Genomic DNA, 21,337 nt, shown 5'->3' on the forward strand with positions numbered 1-21,337 from the left:
CACGCACACACACACACACACACACACACACACACACACACACACACACACACACACACACACACACACACACACACACACACACACACACACGCACACGCACACGCACACGCACACGCACACACACACACACACGCACACGCACACGCACACGCACACTAACACACACACTAACACACACACATGCCCGCACACACACACTGGGCCTTGTGTCTGGCCAGCTGCATCTGTCTGCCTCTATCTCACTTATATCCCTCTGGCCCTCTCTATCTCTATCCCTTTCTATCAACCCTCATCCACACTTTCTTTGATCCCCTATTTCTACCCTTCTACTTATCACCCTTTTATCTATACTGAACAAAAATATAAACACAACGTGCAACAATTTCAAAGATTTTACTGAGTTACAGATCATATAAGGAAATCAGTCAATTCAAATAAATACATTAGGCCCTACTCTGTGGATTTCACATGACTGGGCGGGGGCACAGCCACGTGGGAGCCAGGCCCACCCATTGGGGAGCAAGGCTCAGCCAATCAGAATTTTTTTTAAATCCCGCAAAAGGGCTCTATTACAGACAGAAATACTCCTCAGTTTCATCAGACGACCCCGCAGGTGAAGAAGCCTGACGTGGAGGTCCTGGGCTGGCGTAGTTACACAGTGTCTGCGATTGTAAGGCCGGTTGGACATACTTCCAAATTCTCTAAAACAACGTTGGAGGCAGCTTATGATAGAGAAATAAACATTCAATTCTCTGGCAACAGCTCTGGTGGACATTCCTGCAGTCATCATGCCAATTGCACACATATGTGACATTGTGTTGTGTGACAAAGCTGCACTTTTTATTTTCGCCAGCACAAGGTGCACCTGTGTAATGATCATGCTGTTTATTCAGATTCTTGATATGCCACACCTGTCAGGTGGATGGATTATCTTGGCAAAGGAGAAATGCTCACTAACAGGGGGGTAAACAAATGTGTGGCCAAAATATGAGAGAAATAAGATGTTTGTGCGTATGGAACATTTCTGGGATCTTTTATTTCAGCTCATGAAACATGGGACCAACACTTTACATGTTGTGTTTATATGTTTGTTTAGTATATATCATTATCTCTTCTCTCTTAGATCCACCTCTCTTTCAGTCTCTTTTTTTCCCTGTCTCACATTCCCCCTTCTCTCTGTGGGTGAGACACATATTTCTGTGGCCTTCGTAAATGTAGCTAGGCTAGCTAGCTTTGGCTACGTGTTCAGAGTTTATCTGACGTGTGTGCGCATGTGTTTGTTCACGTGTGTGTGCGCATGTGTCTGTGTGAAGAGTCTGGCCACGTGTCTCTTTGGAGCTGATCTGAAGGTCTGGCTGTCCTAATTAAGCCTGGTAACATCTGGCCAATGTTTATATGTTATTAAGTTGACTAGGAGAGGCCTGTTGAAGTGCATACTATTAACCCAGGCTAACTTTGAGGTAAAGTACAAGCCAGAGTATTATCTGTCTGAACAGGGGCTGGTCTGAATCAGATGAGTAAAGGAGGAGGTGTTGCAATTTATGTGAAATCCGAGTTTAACACTTCTGAAATTCTCTCGATTACCAAAGCCAAACATTTTGAATTGCTTGCGGTTAAAGTGAACATATATAAGGACTCCCACTTCACTGTAGTCGGCTGCTACAAACCGCCCTCGGCTTTGGGAGATGCTCTTAACTCTCTTTCTGATGTCCTGCACAAGCTAAATGACTCTGAATTCATTATTTTAGGAGATTTGAACTGGGACATGCTAACATCTGTATCGGACTCTTTTAAAGAAATGTGTGACTCTGAATCTTGCTCAATTAATGAATGCGCCTACAAGACCGAATCCCAGAGCACCTAACAAATCAACGCTATTGGACATTATTCTAACGAATACCCTTCACAAATACACATCGACTGGGATATTCTGTAATGATGTCAGTGATCACTGTGCAATTGCTTGTGTTAGAAATACAAAAATTACCAAAGCCAAACCTCGTTATATTTTTTTCTTACTTGATCTGTACCATAATATTGACAGAGTAAGACTGATTCACCATGTTGACACTGCCTGGGACTATTTTTATATGAAATTTGTGTCGATTTGTGATAAGCATGCCCCTGTGAAGAAATGTAGAATCAGTGGAAGGGGACAATCCCTGGTTTTCAGATAACTTGGCAGAATTAATTAGAAAGAGAAATATATCTTGGGCTCAAGCTGGACATTCAAATGCTCCTGTTGACTGGGCCTCCTTCAGAGCGCTAAGAAACAAATGCACAGGATTGATCAGGAAGTCCAAATCAGATGACTATTTAAATGCGGCCACAGAGAACCTAAACAACCCAACCAAGTTCTGGAAGCTAATCAAATCAGTGCCAGGTTCTAGTGCATCCTCTGGCCTTCCTGACCATTTAGTGATGGATTCTAGTGAAGTGAAGGATAAAGCCCATATTGTCGGGGTTTTTAACAAGCACTTCATATCTGCTGGTTCAGTCTTTGATAATGGTGGGGCCCAGGCCTCTAATGTAAGCTCTGTTACAGTCAACTATGATATAGGCCCTCATGTCAACCATTTTAACTTTGAGCCTGTTTCTTATACTGAGGTCTATAAAGCACTAAAGGCAATAGACACAAACAAGTCTGCAGGTCCAGACAACCTGGACCCCTACCTCTTAAAGATAGCAGCTGGTATTATTACTGGACCTGTGGCTCACATTTTCAACATGAGTCACTTGACCAATTCCATACCCAGCATTTGGAAATCAGCTTATGTTCTCCCACTGCTAACGGGTGGAGATCCCTCAGATGCTGATAACTATCGTCCTATCTCCAAACTCCCTATCCTGGCCAAAGTCTATGAATCCCTAGTGAGGTCACAGTTAAAAAATGTCTTAATTGAAAATAATATACTGAGTGGGGTTCAGTCTGGCTTTAGTTTAGGGCACAGCACCAGAACTGCAGCTATGGCAGTGGCAAACGACATCATTTATGCACTTGATAAAAAGCAACATTGTGCTGCTCTGTTTGTGGATTTATCAAAGGGCTTTTATTCAGTTGACCATGAATTGTTGCTACTGACTGCTACTGACTCAGAAACATTGGTCTCAGTGAAGGGGCAGTAAATTGGTTTAGGAACTATCTTTCTGACAGAACACAATCACAGACTGCTTTTCAGTCACTGCAGGCCTCCCTTTAAGGTCTCAAACTGGTCTTGAATGTACAACAAACTAAATTCATGACCTTTACCAGAGTTAGAACTCCGCCAGAGAACGTTAGCATTGTCACATCTGGTGGCTTATCCATTGAAAAAGTTTCATCCTACAAATACCTAGGTATTTGGTTGGACGGCAAGTTGTCCTTTAAAGTTCATGTGGATAATCTTGTGACAAAGTTGAAATTGAAATTGGGTTTTTATTTTCGTAATAAGGCTTGCTTCCCGCTTATGGCTAGAAAGAAGCTTGTTCAGGCCACTTTTCTCTCTGTAATTGATTATGGTGACTTGTTGTATATGAATGCAGCCTCCTCTGTCTACCAGAGACTGGACTCTGTTTATCATGCAGCCTCCTCCGTCTTACAGAGACTGGACTCTGTTTATCATGCAGCCTCCTCCATCTTACAGAGACTGGACTCTGTTTATCATGCAGCCTCCTCCGTCTTACAGAGACTGGACTCTGTTTATCATGCAGCCTCTTCCGTCTTACAGAGACTGGACTCTGTTTATCATGCAACCTCCTCCGTCTTACAGAGACTGGACTCTGTTTATCATGCAGCCTCCTCCGTCTTACAGAGACTGGACTCTGTTTATCATGCAGCCTCCTCCGTCTTACAGAGACTGGACTCTGTTTATCATGCAGCCTCCTCCATCTTACAGAGACTGGACCTGTTTATCATGCAGCCTCCTCCGTCTTACAGAGACTGGACTCTGTTTATCATGCAGCCTCCTCCGTCTTACAGAGACTGGACTCTGTTTATCATGCAGCCTCCTCCGTCTTACAGAGACTGGACTCTGTTTATCATGCAGCCTCCTCCGTCTTACAGAGACTGGACTCTGTTTATCATGCAGCCTCCTCCATCTTACAGAGACTGGACTCTGTTTATCATGCAGCCTCCTCCATCTTACAGAGACTGGACTCTGTTTATCATGCAGCCTCCTCCATCTTACAGAGACTGGACTCTGTTTATCATGCAGCCTCCTCCGTCTTACAGAGACTGGACTCTGTTTATCATGCAGCCTCCTCCGTCTTACAGAGACTGGACTCTGTTTATCATGCAGCCTCCTCCGTCTTACAGAGACTGGACTCTGTTTATCATGCATCCTTGCACTTTATTACAAATGCCAAGTCACTCACCCACCATTGCACATTGTACCAAATGGTAGGTTGGACCTCACTTCATAAGCTCAGAAAGATACATTTGTATGTGTTCATCTACAAAGCCCTTTTGGGTAATCTCCCTCTTTACCTCTGTAGTCTGGTCTCCTTCACCACCAGCAGTTACCATAACCGGTCTGCTAGGTGTTGCTACTTAAAGTCCCCAGGACATTCACAGTATTAGGCAAGACTGCCCTCTCTTCTTGTGCACCAGACACATGGAATAGTCTACAATCCATGCTTCCTCTAGATATGTTAGTGCCACTGATTGAATTTAAAATATTGATGGGAGACTGTTACAGAGGAGTGTAAATGCTTTTTTTAGGCTGGATCATGTTGTTGTATGTTTTAATTCTGTAATGTATTGATTGTTGTATGTTTTAATTCTGTAAAGTATGATTGTTGTATGTTTTAATTCTGTAAAGTATGATTGTTGTATGTTTTAATTCTGTAAAGTATGATTGTTGCTGCCTTCTTGGACAGGTCTCCCTTGAAAAAGAGACTCTGGGTCTCAATAGGCTTTTCCTGGTTAAATAAAGGTTAAATAAAAAATGGAGTAACAGTAACACTGCAATTTGTTAACTCACTGATCAGTGGGTTTACAATGGAGAGAAATGACTGATAGTGCCTCTTTCCTCTCACTATCAAGGTCCTGTTTTCAACATAGTTCAAAGCACTTTTAATTGGGCACTCATTTTAAACATAGGAGTTCAATAGTTCAATACACTTGTAATTGGTTATTAACCCAACTCCTTGTTCAGCCTTTTTGGCCTCTTTTCTGTTGTCATTTCGCAGTAAGCAAAATTACATTGAAAACACGTCTTTTCCAGACTTTGATGTCAGGTGCATTTTAGGTCCTGAATAAAAGGTACAAATATGTATTTCCCGGAGGTTGAAAATACGTATTTTCTGGACGTTAGGGCTGAGAGATTAACCTGACATTTCGGTTATTTTTCAGTTTTAAACAACTAATTTAGTTAGTATTTTTCTGTGCACATTGCGAAGTTTCTGTAGAGATAAATCAGATCAAGCCTGAACTGTGAGATGTAGTAGGGAGTTGTAGTTTCCAACAGTCCAATATTCTATATAGTTTAATGCATAAAATGTGGTAATTAACTACAATGACTATAATACATTGCGCCCCTACTTGTCCGGTATGTGTTTCTTTTACGTGGGCTACATAAAAGACACAGAAGAATGCACAATTGAGCGGGATTGATCAGTTGCTTCACAATGTATCTCTACTTGAAAATACATGATCTAAGTGATTGATAGTTGGTATTCAGCATCATAAATGTATGCCTTATTTCCTTTGAAGACCTACCTAAATAGTGATTTTGTCAGTCAGCACTGGCAGCAGCTCTGTAGAGATGAGATGATGACTTGGAATGAATTAATAAAGTAATCGAATATAGCAAATGTAATATACACAACAACTAAAATGATTTAGTTAAAGTAAAGTAATGTGAATAAATGATGGTGAATAAGCAGTAATGGGCAGTCATTAACATCATGGGACCTTCATGAATAGTTTTATTCTGTGTTGATACAGCATTCAACCCACATAATGCATAGTGCATTTAATGTTGTAAAAAATGATCGAAACCAAAGTCGTGATTATTCTGTCATAATCAAACCGAAACTGAACCAACCTCATAAGCACTAACTAGCGGACATTGAAATCAGGTGCATTTAGGTGCTGAATAAAAGGTGAAAAGACATATTTTCCAGACATCAGAAATACATATTTTCTGGGTGTTGAAAATATATAATTTACAGATGTTGAAAAATACTTATTTTTCAGTCATTGATTCTATGGCCAAGTTTCATCTGCACATGCATTCTCAATGAAGTAAGCATTCTATCACAACAGAATATGTGTTATTGCTCCATCTGTCACATGCATTTACAATAGGTTCATTTTTTATAAAAACCTTACATCTGTCAGTAACGATGTTCAAAGTAGTCCAATCCACAGATTAAACTAAAAGACCACTTTAGCTACAATAACATTCTCAGTAACGGTTACAGACACTAGTCTGTATGCATGTTCAGGCCGCTGCATGTCTGTTACGCATTTTTGAGTGTGTGCCTGTATTTAGTCTGTTGATTATTTACCTTAGTTGAATGCAATGACTGTAAGTCGCTCTGAATAAGAGCTTCTGCTGAATAATCAAAATGAAAATGTAAAAACAAACATTTGCAAAGCATGCTGAGTATTATTCTAATGAGCTCCTCCCCCAAACAAGTACAAATCTGGTCGGTGCTGACTAAATCCAAGTCTGATCGAATCATAGACATCTAAGCTATGTTTCACAAGTTTGAATATCACAGTACAGTACTGCACAGTTAAGTACAATAGAGCACAGTAGAGCACATTAGAGTACAGTAGAGTATAGTGCAGTATAGTTTACTTTAGTAGAGTAGAGTACAATTTAGTTCAGTAGAGTACATTAGAGTAAAGTAGGGTACAATACTTAACTTTTCTTTACTTTAGTGTACTTTACTGTGCTCTACTGTATTGTACTGTACTATACTATACTGTACTTTTCTTTACTGTACTGTGTACTTTACTGTACTCTGCTGTGCTCTACAGTACTGTATTGTGCTGTACTGTGCTGTTCAAACTTGTGAAACATACAGTACCAGTCAAAAGTTTGGACACACGTACTCATTCAAGGGTTTTTCTTTCTACCATTTTCTACATAATAGTGAAGACATCAAAACGAAATTAAACATATAGAATCATGTAGTAACCAAAAGAGTGTTAAACAAATATTTGAGATTCTTCAAAGTAGCAACCCTTTGACAGCTTTGCACACACTTGGTATTCTCTCAACCAGCTTCATGTGGTAGTCACCTGAAATGCATTTAAATTAACAGGGGAGTTTTGTTAAAAGTTCATTTCTTTAATTTCTTTCCTTCTTAATGCATTTGAGCCAATCAGTTGTGTTGTTACAAGGTAGGGGTGGTGTACAGAAGTTAACCCTATTTGGTAAAAGACCAAGTCCATATTATGGCAAGAACAGCTCAAATAAGCAAAGAGAAACGACAGTCCATCATTCATTTAAGATATGAAGGTCAGTCAATGAGGAACATTTCAAGAACTTTGAAAGTTTCTTCAAGGGCAGTCGCAAAAATCATCAAGCTCTATGATGAAACTGGCTCTCATGAGGACTGACACAGGGTTAGAAGACCGGGAGTTACCTCTGCTGCAGAGGATAAGTTCATTAGAGTTACCAGCCTCAGAAACTGCTGTCCAAATAAATGCTTCACTGAGTTCATGTAACAGACACATCTCAACATCAACTGTTCAGAGGAGACTGTGTGAATCAGGCCTTCATGGTCGAATTGCTGCAAAGAAACCACTACTAAAGGACACCAATAAGAAGAACAGACTTGCTTGGGCCAAGAAACACGAGCAATAGACATTAGACCGGTGGAAATCTGTCTTTGGTCTGATAAATCCAAATTGGAGATTTTTGGTTCCAACTGCCGTGTCTTCGTGAGACGCAGAGTACAGTGAGGGAAAAAAGTATTTGATCCCCTGCTGATTTTGTACGTTTGCCCACTGACAAAGAAATTATCAGTCTATAATTTTAATGGTAGGTTTATTTGAACAGTGAGAGACAGAATAACAACAACAAAAATCCAGAAAAACGCATGTCAAAAATGTTATAAAATGATTTGCATTTTAATGAGGGAAATAAGTATTTGACCCCTTTGCAAAACATGACTTAGTACTTGGTGGCAAAACCCTTGTTGGCAATCACAGAGGTCAGACATTTCTTGTAGTTGGCCACCAGGTTTGCACACACCTCAGGAGGGATTTTGTCCCACTCCTCTTTGCAGATCTTCTCCAAGTCATTAAGGTTTCGAGGCTGACATTTGGCAACTCGAACCTTCAGCTCCCCCCACAGATTTTCTATGGGATTAAGGTCTGGAGACTGGCTAGGCCACTCCAGGACCTAAATGTGCTTCTTCTTGAGCCACTCCTTTGTTGCCTTGGCCGTGTGTTTTGGGTCATTGTCATGCTGGAATACCCATCCACGACCCATTTTCAATGCCCTGGCTGAGGGAAGGAGGTTCTCACCCAAGATTTGATGGTACATCGTCCATTTGATGCGGTGAAGTTGTCCTGTCCCCTTAGCAGAAAAACACCCCCAAAGCATAATGTTTCCACCTCCATGTTTGACGGTGGGGATGGTGTTCTTGGGGTCATAGGCAGCATTCCTCCTCCCCCAAACATGGCGAGTTGAGTTGATGCCAAAGAGCTCCATTTTGGTCTCATCTAACCGCAACACTTTCACCCAGTTGTCCTCTGAATCATTCAGATGTTCATTGGCAAACTTCAGACGGGCATGTATATGTGCTTTCTTGAGCAGGGGGACCTTGCGGGCACTGCAGGATTTCAGTCCTTCACGGCGTAGTGTGTTACCAATTGTTTTCTTGGTGACTATGGTCCCAGCTGCCTTGAGATCATTGACAAGATCCTCCCGTGTAGTTCTGGGCTGATTCCTCACCGTTCTCATGATCATTGCAACTCCACGAGGTGAAATCTTGCATGGAGCCCCAGGCCGAGGGAGATTGACAGTTCTTTTGTGTTTCTTCCATTTGCGAATAATCACACCAAGCTGCTTGGCGATGGTCTTGTAGCCCATTCCAGCCTTGTGTAGGTCTACAATCTTGTTTCTGAAATGTTTGGAGAGCTCTTTAGTCTTGGCCATGGTGGAGAGTTTGGAATCTGATTGATTGATTGCTTCTATGGACAGGTGTCTTTTATACAGGTAGCAAGCTGAGATTAGGAGCACTCCCTTTAAGAGTGTGCTCCTAATCTCAGCTCGTTACCTGTATAAAAGACACCTGGGAGCCAGAAATCTTTCTGATTGAGAGGGGGTCAAATACTTATTTCCCTCATTAAAATGCAAATCAATTTATAACATTTTTGCCATGCGTTTTTCTGGATTTTTTTGTTGTTATTCTGTCTCTCACTGTTCAAATAAACCTACCATTAAAATTATAGACTGATCATTTCTTTGTCTGTGGGCAAACATACAAAATCAGCAGGGGATCAAATACTTTTTTCCCTCACTGTAGGTGAACGGATGATCTATGCATGTGTGGCTCCCACCGTGAAGCATGGAAGAGGAGGTGTGATGGTGTGAGGGTGCTTTGTTGGTGACACAGTCAGTGATTTGTTTAGAATTCAAGATTCACTTAACCAACATGGCTACCATAGAATTCTGCAACGATACGCCATTCCATCTGGTTTGCCGTTAGTGGAACTATCATTTGTTCCAGGCTGTGTAAAGGCTATTTTACCAAGAAGGAGAGTGATGGAGTGCTGCATCAGATGACCTGGCCTCCACAATCATCCGACCTCAACCCAATTGAGATGGTTTGGGATGAGTTGGACCACAGAGTGAAGGAAAAGCTGCCAACAAGTGCTCAGCATATGTGGGAACTCCTTCAAGACTGTTGGGAAAGCATTCCAGGTGAAGCTGGTTGAGAGAATGCCAAGAGTGTGCAAAGCTGTCATCAAGGCAAAGGGTGGCTACTTTTAAGAATATCAAGGATCAAATATATTTTGATTTGTTTAACACTTTTTTGGTTACTACATGATTCCGTATGTGTTATTTTATAGTTTTGATGTCTTCACTATTATTCCACAATGTAGAAAATAGTAAAAATAAAGAAGAATCCTTGAATTAGTAGGTGTGTCCAAACTGTTGACTGGTACTGTAGTGACTATGATTGGTTCAGATTTGGCCCAGACCGGACCAAATCCTAACCAATTATAGACGTCTATGATTGGGCCAAATATAGGGTGGTACGGACCGAACGTCTTGAGGACGTTGAAATAAAGGCCGGTCCAGACCGGACAAAATCTGAACCAAAAATAGACATATATGATTGGTTCAGATTTGGTCCAGACCCAACCAAAAATCTATGTCCTTGGACGTTGAAATCAAGGCCAGTCCAAACTGCAACAAAAACATCCCAACAGGACCAAAAAAAAGAGGCTAAATGCTTAGTGGGTGACTTATAGGCTACTGTAAAGCGCTGTGCTCTATGCTTAGTGGGTGACTTATAGGCTACTGTAAAGCGCTGTGCTCTATGCTTAGTGGGTGACTTATAGGCTACTGTAAAGCACTGTGCTCTATGCTTAGTGGGTGACTTATAGGCTACTGTAAAGCGCTGTGCTCTATGCTTAGTGGGTGACTTATAGGCTACTGTAAAGCGCTGTGCTCTATGCTTAGTGGGTGACTTATAGGCTACTGTAAAGCGCTGTGCTCTATGCTTAGTGGGTGACTTATAGGCTACTGTAAAGCGCTGTGCTCTATGCTTAGTGGGTGACTTATAGGCTACTGTAAAGCGCTGTGCTCTATGCTTAGTGGGTGACGTATAGGCTACTGTAAAGCGCTGTGCTCTATGTTTAGTGGGTGACTTATAGGCTACTGTAAAGCGCTGTGCTCTTGTGTAGGCTATACTGGCTGCCTGGCTACTATTTGTGGTTTTCCCGCTATTTTTCTTCCCTCTTTTCAGATCAAAGTTTTGCCACAGCTAGCTACCATTAGCAACCACATCAGAGGGGTTGTACTGGGGTGGCTAAGCCCCTAGGGTTCCTTGCCCTCTGTGAGCTAATTCTAACAAACCCAGATGTTTTTTTTCTTCATACAAACACAGCAGATATGTTATCACTGCCATTAGAATGTGATAAGCTAAGAGGTCTGGTATTACTACAAAAACAGAGACATGGTAGGCCTGTTTAACTGACTCCCTGGAACCAAATGTCGTTCTGTGCTGTGAGAATTGATACAGAGTTGACTGTCTTATTGTTTCACACTTTCAGAATTATTTCATTTCTTAGCTGGATCCAATTCCGCTGTCAGGATGTGCAAGAGGAATATTTCGTTTTTTCTAGCGCCAGACTGTTCTGGCCATAGGTTTTGATTGAATACAGCCCTCTTTTCTAAACCTTTTTCTATTAAATAAACCCACTTTAGGTCTAGAACGACCTCATACAGTGTTGATGATGTTTTATCAAAGGGGAGTGAAGGGTGTAAACCATGTGACACGACACAGACAGACTCATGCCTATCAACACAAGTTGTGCAAACAAAGTTATCACAGGGGATTGTCATCATCCCACCCTCTTTCAAGCCCAGGCCAAACAACACACATATTTCTGTTTCCACCCGCTGCCAGAGCATTTTATCCTCTGATGATTTCCTGTAACTCCAGTAATCTGGAAAAACAGGAAATACGTTGTTGATAAAGTGACGGGCTGTCCTCAAATTGATACGTGACAGGCCCTGTTTTTACTGTGCTGCTGGGGCGAGGCAGGCAGGGATACAGTTCAGGATAGAGGTGCAAAATGAAGTGGTGTGTGTGGCCCTAACCGCTCTGGGTTTCATCATACAAAACACTGTGGACTGGGATACAGGAGTTGTAGGTCATGTAGGGGTAAACATGGAGAAAAACACACACACACACACACACACACACACACACACACACACACACACACACACACACACACACACACACACACACACACACACACAAAGGCACAGACATGTGGACCACTACTCTAAAATGCCTGTCATGGGGTTCAGCACCATCCCCTAACCCTGAGTTGTACTACAGTAGACATGTCTTCAGTGTCCCTGTCAGATGTGTAGAATTTCCCCCAGGGGGAATCTCAGCTACCATTCCAGACTGGGAATGCCGGCAGGAATTTCCCGCCGCTGAATTCTTCACTCTTTGTATTTGTAATAAAAAAAAGGCTTCATTGAAGTCATGACAGGGAAAAGGTTAGGAGCATCCCTGACGACACCTTTCAGATTTAACTGTTACTAGCTTTGTCCTTCTTTCAGTGATCCTTCTGCTATCAGATGGAATCCAGGGATGCGTTACAGTGACCAGTGTGTGTGCTGTGTTTGTATCTGTATGTGTGTGTGTGTGTGTGCCTGATAAAGCACTTCGTGTGGAGTTTATCTGCAGGATGGCAGGGCATCGGGGGTCGAGTGAGAACAGCCCCCTGGGAAAATAGACACAAAAGACAGGTCAGAGGTCAGAGAGGAAGGACAGAGTAAGAGTTAAGAGAAGGAGCAGTCCAATCCCTTTGGCAGTGTTCCCCTTCTTCACTTTCTTTTCTTCTTTCCTTTCGTCCTAACCATATTTGAATTCGTCCTCACTTACTTGGTGTCATGTTTCAGCTGTACCTACCATCATTCTTACCCTTATCTTAGCCTTATGTTACCTCCAGAAGGCAATAATCATGGCTTTGGTTAGCTAATTGTTATTTGATGAGATCATTGTTGCTGCTCTCCGTCTCCTCAGCAGTGTGTGTTCTATGTTGTTCTCCCATTCAGGTGCTGCCGTTCCCCAGTCAGGTGGTGTATAATCGTGTGGGGAAGTGTGGCAGCAGGACGGTAGTCATCCTACTAAGGTTATTGGCAGAGAGACATCAGTTCAACCTGGTCTCCTCAGACATCCACAACAAGACACGCCTCACCAAACATGAACAGGTATGACACGCGTCACCAAGCATTAACAGGTATGACACGTGTCACCAAGCATGAACGGGTAAAGATGGAGAAAGGGAGGGAGATCAGTGGTGGTTGAGGGGGTGTGCTTTAAGGGTCAGAGATGGGAGGAGTGGGGAGCGTTGCCTTGTTGTATGATGACCGGAAGCAGGGCCCGATTACAAAATTGCCACGCAGGGGCACGTGCCCCGGGGCCCCCAACCTCCAGGGGGCCCACAACCCATTTTCTTATGTTTGATAGCACACGATAGCAAAATGTGTGGAATTGCAGGAAATTAAGTTTAAAACTGCAAAATGTTCTCTCAGCCTCATGTCAAAATGTGTAGAATGGCAGGAAATTAGCTTTAAATCTGCAACATTTTATCTCAGCCTCATTGCAAAATGTGAACAAAAGCATGAAATGAGCTATAAAACAGCAAATGTTTTCCCCTGCCCCATGGCAAAAACTGTAGAATTGCTGGAAATTAGCTTTAAAATTGCAACATTTTATCATGACAAAATGTTTAGAATAGCATTATAAAACAGCACATGTTTCTCTCTGCAACATGACATTAGGACATCACTACCACAAGAAGTGGTAGTGATGTCCTAATGCTATCACTTAAAGCTGTAGCACAGCAAGCTACTGTATTGTCCTTCAGTCTTTCTAAGAACAGGCTGAAGGGATGGGAAATGTATTTTTATGATTTCCAAGAACATCTTAAGGACATCAACACAGCATTTATAGAGGAAGTGCTGCGTGTGTTTAAAACCGCATCCCTCAGAAACATGTTGAAATGACAGGCTGTGTCATGGGAAATGCCAACACAAATTAAAACATTACTGAACGCTAGTCATTCTGCATGATCAAAAATAGGTATTTATTTCTCTCTCTCTGTCTTTCTCGCTCTGTCTTTCTCTCTCTGTCTCTGTCTCTCTCTCTCTATCTCTCTCTCTTGTCTTTCTCTCTCTGTCTTTCTCTCTCAATCTCTCTCTCTCTGACTCTCTCTCCCTCTCTTCATCTTCCTTTATTCTAGTGATATTTGTGGAACATTTTAATTAGAAAGCTGACTGTACTGACTGGAGTTAACTAGGCACACCTGTCTTGTGGTAGGACCCCTCTCAGGCATCTTCCATCAGTGCCAGACCAATAAAATATGCCCTCATATGCCCTTCTATAAATTACACTTCCTGCCGCCTAACACCAACTTAAGCAGACTCTCAGACTCTTCATAGAGGAAGAGAATAATGGTGTATTCCTGTGTCATAGTCTATGTGGTAATGTTTCATATCCTCATAGGCCTTTTTTATCAGTGTGAAAATGTGCTGTAGAAATCTTTTTATGTTTGAATGGTCAGTAGATGCTAAATATTCATAACCATTACTGGATTTGAAGTAAATATTTAATTAAAGCTAATATTGAAACAGGTAGTTTAAACATTCATCAACCCTGAACGCTTGGCTGTACTAGAATTATTAAGCCTCTGAGAGAGAGAGAGAGAGAGAGAGAGAGAGAGAGAGAGAGAGAGACATAAAACACCTCTGTCTATGGTCCACTAACACGTCCTCTTAGAGTAGCTGTGTGTGTGCGTGTGTGTTGACTTATGCAGATCCAGATGCATGCTGTCTAAGTTTAGAGATGCTGGTCTCCTTAGCTCCAGTCTGGCTGGGGACTAGAGTGTTGGACCATTATCCTTTGGCTCAGCCAGTGGCCTGCTAATGTGTTTGCCCAGAACCGAGTGTCCCAGCCAGGGTAGCCAAACAGGTTAAGGTCCCCTACCCTTTGGAGCCCTGTGGAGCCCTATGTACCCACATCTTATAGTGACCTGTCTCTCTCTCTATAGCCAGACTACAAGATCTGAGAGAGAGATGGCTTTATTTTAGCTTGGTCAGAAATAGCAACACAGCTTTTCTGTGAGTTTCTCTGTGTTGCTGTGTGGTGCTATGTTCTCTCTCTCACCAAATATGTTACACAGCAAACAAACGCAGCTCTGCCATGGAACCCATGTTCCTGAATACTAGCTACCACGGATATTAAAACATTGAAATGGTCTGGCCCGGCTTGGAGTAGCAGACTTTAAATAGGTGGAAGGTTTTAAGGGAGAAGTGAGAGGAGTGTGGAGGGGTGAGGTGGAGAGATTGAATGGAGAGGTGAGGGGAGTGGGGGTGAGGTGTTGAGGGACATATGCAGTAGCAATAGCAGAAAAGTTGAGTCTGTTTACACTAGCCCAGTCCCAGTGGTCTGCGGAGCCCAACCAGGAAGCCTATAAGGCACAGCCTTCAATCAGGAAGAGAGGGAGGGGAGAGGGGCATCAAATATTTCTGGAATCCCAGACTATCCTCCTCTTTCAGTCTTTCTTCCTCTCCCCCGTCTTCCCCTTCTTCCTCTACTCACCTCCCTTCCTGAATGAGAGGGGGGTTGTGTGTGTGTGTGTGTGTGTGTGTGTGTGTGTGTGTGTGTGTGTGTGTGTGTGTGTGTGTGTGTGTGTGTGTGTGTGTGTGTGTGTGTGTGTGTGTGTGTGTGTGTGTTTGGCCTTCCCTATAGCCATTAAATCAACCCAAATGTGTTTAGGGTGCAGGGAGAGGGGATGGGGTGTAGTGGGGGGTATAAGCTTATGGCTAATTGGTCTGGAAGTCAGCAGAATTTAGCTTTTTCTGTATGGAGGGAGAATGTGAGAGAGAGAGAGAGAGAGAGAGAGAGAGAGTAGGGGCTGTCAAATTCTCGTGTGACTGGGGCCTCAGATAGCCTGTCCAAACAGACTAGCAGTGACGTCACAGTTTCTCATTGATGTTTATGGAGCAGCAGCACTTGTTTCATTCCAAACACAGCGTCAAAATATGTCCCAAAAGATTTACAACTGTTGATTGTAGGCATATGAACCATAATGCTATCACACTAGATAACAAATGGCTATATAACAAGTCGCAATAGATATCAAGGCCTTCATGTTTTTCCTTCAGTTTATTGAGTAATGCTGGTGAGCTCAGCCAAGGTTATGACAGGGTCAGCCCTCAGTATTTAGAGGGTTGTTATCCACCCCACCTTCGTTTCCCTGTCCCACCTGTCCCATCTCCACCCCCAGGGGTCAGGGCCAGGTGTGACCCCCACCATGGAGCTCACCTGGGGTACAGGTCCGAACCTGTCTCTTGACAGGCCTGGGGAACCACAGAGGTGGAGAACATCCACCTAGGCTGGGATGATATGGAACACAAAACTGTGAATGAGCATCTTTTACATATGATTATGAACAGTACACAATGCGAACATTTCATTGTTCCAATCGGTTTTCTCTGCTAGTCGTTTCACAGAATGAAACCTGAGGACAGTGTTTTGGGTAGATGTCGTTTTCAGAAAGTCCTGGCTATCACCAGCACACTAGAACCAGATATACAGATGGGCTTTATCAACAGGGAGACCCACTGAGGGATAACATAACATGTGGTGTGGTTTAGCTCCTCTCATTAATGTAATAATGGGAGATGAGGGGATTGGGGATCTCGCTCCAGCCTGTATGACGTCAGGTTCTGACACAGTGGACAGGTGGTCTCCAACATGATGATGTTGTCAGGTTCTGACACAGTGGACAGGGGGTCTCCAACATGATGATGTTGTCAGGTTCTGACACAGTGGACAGGTGGTCTCCAACATGATGATGTTGTCAGGTTCTGACACAGTGGACAGGGGGTCTCCAACATGATGATGTTGTCAGGTTCTAACACAGTGGACAGGGGGTCTCCAACATGATGATGTCGTCAGGTCCTGACACAGTGGACAGGGGATCTCCAACACGATGATGTTGTCAGGTTCTGACACAGTGGACAGGGGGTCTCCAACATGATGATGTTGTCAGGTTCTGACACAGTGGACAGGGGGTCTCCAACATGATGATGTTGTCAGGTTCTGACACAGTGGACAGGGGGTCTCCAACATGATGATGTTGTCAGGTTCTGACACAGTGGACAGGGGGTCTCCAACATGATGATGTTGTCAGGTTCTGACACAGTGGACAGGGGGTCTCCAACATGATGATGTTGTCAGGTTCTGACACAGTGGACAGGGGGTCTCCAACATGATGATGTTGTCAGGTTCTAACACAGTGGACAGGGGGTCTCCAACATGATGATGTCGTCAGGTCCTGACACAGTGGACAGGGGATCTCCAACACGATGATGTTGTCAGGTTCTGACACAGTGGACAGGGGGTCTCCAACATGATGATGTCGTCAGGTTCTAACACAGTGGAAAGGGGGTCTCCAACACGATGATGTTGTCAGGTTCTGACACAGTGGACAGGGGGTCTCCAACATGATGATGTCGTCAGGTTCTGACACAGTGGACAGGGGGTCTCCAACACGATCATGTCGTCAGGTTCTAACACAGTGGACAGGGGGTCTCCAACATGATGATGTCGTCAGGTTCTGACACAGTGGACAGGGGATCTCCAACACGATGATGTTGTCAGGTTCTGACACAGTGGACAGGGGGTCTCCAACATGATGATGTCGTCAGGTTCTAACACAGTGGACAGGGGGTCTCCAACATGATGATGTCGTCAGGTTCTGACACAGTGGACAGGGGATCTCCAACACGATGATGTTGTCAGGTTCTGACACAGTGGACAGGGGGTCTCCAACATGATGATGTCGTCAGGTTCTAACACAGTGGAAAGGGGGTCTCCAACACGATGATGTTGTCAGGTTCTGACACAGTGGACAGGGGGTCTCCAACATGATGATGTTGTCAGGTTCTAACACAGTGGACAGGGGGTCTCCAACATGATGATGTCGTCAGGTTCTAACACAGTGGACAGGGGGTCTCCAACATGATGATGTCGTCAGGTTCTAACACAGTGGACAGGGGGTCTCCAACATGATGATGTTGTCAGGTTCTAACACAGTGGACAGGGGGTCTCCAACATGATGATGTTGTCAGGTTCTGACACAGTGGACAGGGGCCTCCAACATGATGATGTTGTCAGGTTCTAACACAGTGGACAGGGGGTCTCCAACATGATGATGTTGTCAGGTTCTGACACAGTGGACAGGGGCCTCCAACATGATGATGTTGTCAGGTTCTGACACAGTGGACAGGGGGTCTCCAACATGATGATGTTGTCAGGTTTTAACACAGTGGAAAGGGGATCTCCACAACCTCTTAATCGATTTCTCTGCTGAAGCCAGAACATGTGAAATGAATGTGTCATTAATTACAGTTATTCCATCATCGCCTATTAAAGCACAAAAGGGTTTAGTGAAAATGGTTCTAAATGAACTTTATGTTTGGTTCTGGTTCCATCCTGGGGAGACATACTGTCTTTGATACAAGTATTGACTAGTACAGTCATTTCTCTTGATGTGTGTCTTTCAGGTGGACCTTATGAGGAACATCAGCAACATCCCCCAGCCTTTCCTCTACACCAGACATGTCCACTTCCTCAACTTCACCCGGTAACTACAGCAGAGCACACCACGTATGACAACTGGCACCATCCATCCATCTATGATGCTAAGGTGTCAATGGCACACAGAACCACCTGAAACAGTGGTTTCACTGTTGTAGCTATGAATGGACAATGTTTTCATCAGAACCGCCTTGCTAGTTTACATTTTCAGAAAAGTCTTGACATTTGATTTAATGTACAAATCATTTGTAGACAGCAAATTGACCGCAAGGAGCCCAAACTTGGGGGGCCAAATACAATCACCCGCGGCCCGCCAGTTGGGGAACCTTGGTGTAGCGAAGGGGGAGGAGACTTGCCTTGAGACAATTGAGACATGGATTGTGTGTGCCAATCAGAGGGTGAAGAAGTGATTGAAGTGCTTTTGAACGGGGTATTGTAGTAGGTGCTATGTTTCCCGGTTTGAGTGTGTCAAGAACTGCAACACTGTTGGGTTTTTCACGCTCAACAGTTTCCCATGTGTATCAAGAATGGTCCACCACCCAATGGACATCCAGCCAACTTGACACAAATGTGGGAAACGTTGGAGTCAACATGGGCCAGCATCCCTGTGGAAAGTTTTCGATACCTTGCCCATGCCCCGACGAATTGAGACTGTTCTCAGGGAAAAAAGAGGTCCTATGAATATTAGGAAGGTGTTCCTAATGTTTTGTACACTTAGTGTAAGTCAGTTGCCCATCTCCTTATCAACTAGGCCCCAATACTGCTCCACTGTGAAGAACTGTACTATGTACCCTGTATAAATGTGTCCATCCATCTGTCCCTCTGTCTGTCAGGTTCAGGATAGAGCAGCCCGTCTACATCAACATCATACGGGACCCCATTAACCGTTTCCTCTCCAACTACTTCTTCCGACGTTTCGGGGACTGGAGGGGGGAGCAGAATCACCTCATCCGAACACCAGGGATGAAAGGTGAAGAGAGATACCTGGTGAGACTACTCCTTTATTGTAGAACTCAATCCAACTCTATCTCTTTTCCCATCTTTCATTTCTGGTCCAACAGATCTTCTTCGTTCCATTAGCAGCATCAGTGTGTTGGTTTGAATGCTAGTGGTCCAGGATATTAATGCAGTATGAGGATCATTCAGACCTCAACAGTAACTGACTGGATGACTGAATTACTAGATTGTACACAGTCCTTCCTTGTCTCCATCTGTTTCATCGACAGGATGGCTGTGTAATGCTTCCATTCATCTCTGGCAATGAGGTACGTTATTGAAAAAACGATTTAGAATAGATGGAACAATCATACATGAGATGTCTCATTCTCGAACATTCTACAAAAGGAAATTGATAGACAATTCAGTCTTAATTGGACGGTTTCAGATGATATGGATTATATAGATGTACAATGTTTTTGACTCTGCATGAGTGGCTTAGGTTCAACTGATTTAGATGCTGGAACATCAAACACTTATTCTTCTCACCTTAATGACATATTTGAGAAAAAGAATCCTGTGAGGCTCAGCATATACTGTAGTAACAGTAATAATAATTCAGTGTTAGTTATAGCCCTACGGTATTGAATGTATGAGGTCCTGAAAGAGTTCCTTGTAACAGTTCTACAATAGAAATCATAGGTGTACTCGTTGAAGACACAGGGTACATGGTGTGGCATGCAAAGGAAGGGTAACAAAGCGTTTGCCCCTTGTGGGCTTTTGTCATCCCTCCATTTCTCCATTCTCCCATTCCGCCATTGCTCTCAACCCGGAACTACCTAGAACTCAATTACAGACTTGACTGAGTTAGACCAATGGTTAGTTAGAGACGAGAACTATCTGGAACTCAATAGTCTGTGGTGATATTGGTCGTCTCAGGCTTTCCTAATGGCATTTACTGCTTTCGTTTTATTTCAAACTATCATTTCTATGTGATTTGTGTGTGTTTTATTGAGTGGAGGTCCCATTTAAGTAAGGTTCAAAAGAGAATTCATGCAGTGTTTTTAGTGGTGGTCTTGATTGGTGTAATCTGTATAGAGATGGAGTCAGCTAACATGCAATAGGAATTCCCCTTTTTGCTCCTCCAATCAAGCATGTTTGTCGGTAGACACACACACACATGCACGCACACACACAAACACACAGACATCCCGAGTTAGTTACATACCAACTGTGTTACATAATCAGAAAGTACAGAACACACACACCAGTGCGTTGTCAGAGGCCCTCACAATAACCATAACACACATTGAGCCAGCCACATTAGCAAACACACAGTGAAGTGAATGTCATTGTGGCTGAGTCTAACTGGGTAATTCAGTTTGGCTCAGTGTCCCAGGAGTACCGGAGCATATGCCTTATTAAAGTATATAGAGGGCCCCTCCTACAGTAAAGGGGAGCTGCCGCTGGCTCACCTGAGAGTGTCTCTGTCTCCCGCTCTGTGTCCCGCCGCTCTGTGTCCCGCCGCTCTGTGTCCCGCTGTGTGTCCCGCCGCTCTGTGTCCCGCCGCTCTGTGTCCCGCCGCTCTGTGTCCCGCCGCTCTGTGTCCCGCTGCTCTGTGTCCCGCTGTGTGTCCCGCTCTGTGTCCCACTCTGTGTCCCGCTCTGTGTCCCGCTCTGTGTCCCACTCTGTGTCCCGCTCTGTATCCTGTTGTGTGTCCCACTCTGTGTCCCACTCTGTGTCCCACTCTGTGTCCCGCTCTGTGTCCCGCTCTGTGTCCCGCTGTGTGTCCCGCTCTGTGTCCCACTCTGTGTCCCGCTGTGTGTCCCGCTCTGTGTCCCGCTGTGTGTCCCGCTCTGTGTCCCACTCTGTGTCCCGCTCTGTGTTCCGCTGTGTGTCCCGCTCTGTGTCCCGCTGTGTGTCCCGCTCTGTGTCCCACTCTGTGTCCCGCTGTGTGTCCCGCTCTGTGTCCCGCTCTGTGTCCCGCCGCTCTGTGTCCCGCTCTGTGTCCCACTTTGTGTCCCGCTCTGTATCCTGTTGTGTGTCCCACTCTGTGTCCCGCTGTGTGTCCCGCTCTGTGTCCCACTCTGTG

The 21,337-nt window shown here is 44.0% G+C and overlaps 1 protein-coding gene across 1 annotated transcript in view; it reads left to right on the forward strand.

Moving 5' to 3' along the window:
* The window catches only part of LOC106607986 (uronyl 2-sulfotransferase), a 128,852-nt gene that overhangs the window by 93,073 nt on the left and 14,442 nt on the right, over positions 1 to 21,337 (forward strand). Inside the window, exons 3-5 of the mRNA XM_014205533.3 lie at positions 12,756 to 12,911; positions 18,276 to 18,355; positions 19,143 to 19,296. Coding sequence (XP_014061008.1) covers positions 12,756 to 12,911; positions 18,276 to 18,355; positions 19,143 to 19,296 — 390 coding nt within the window. The remainder of the gene's footprint in view (positions 1 to 12,755; positions 12,912 to 18,275; positions 18,356 to 19,142; positions 19,297 to 21,337) is intronic.

The sequence above is a fragment of the Salmo salar genome, chromosome 06 (assembly GCF_965601325.2).
Source record: "Salmo salar chromosome 06, fSalSal1, whole genome shotgun sequence".
Classification (NCBI taxonomy): domain Eukaryota; kingdom Metazoa; phylum Chordata; class Actinopteri; order Salmoniformes; family Salmonidae; genus Salmo; species Salmo salar.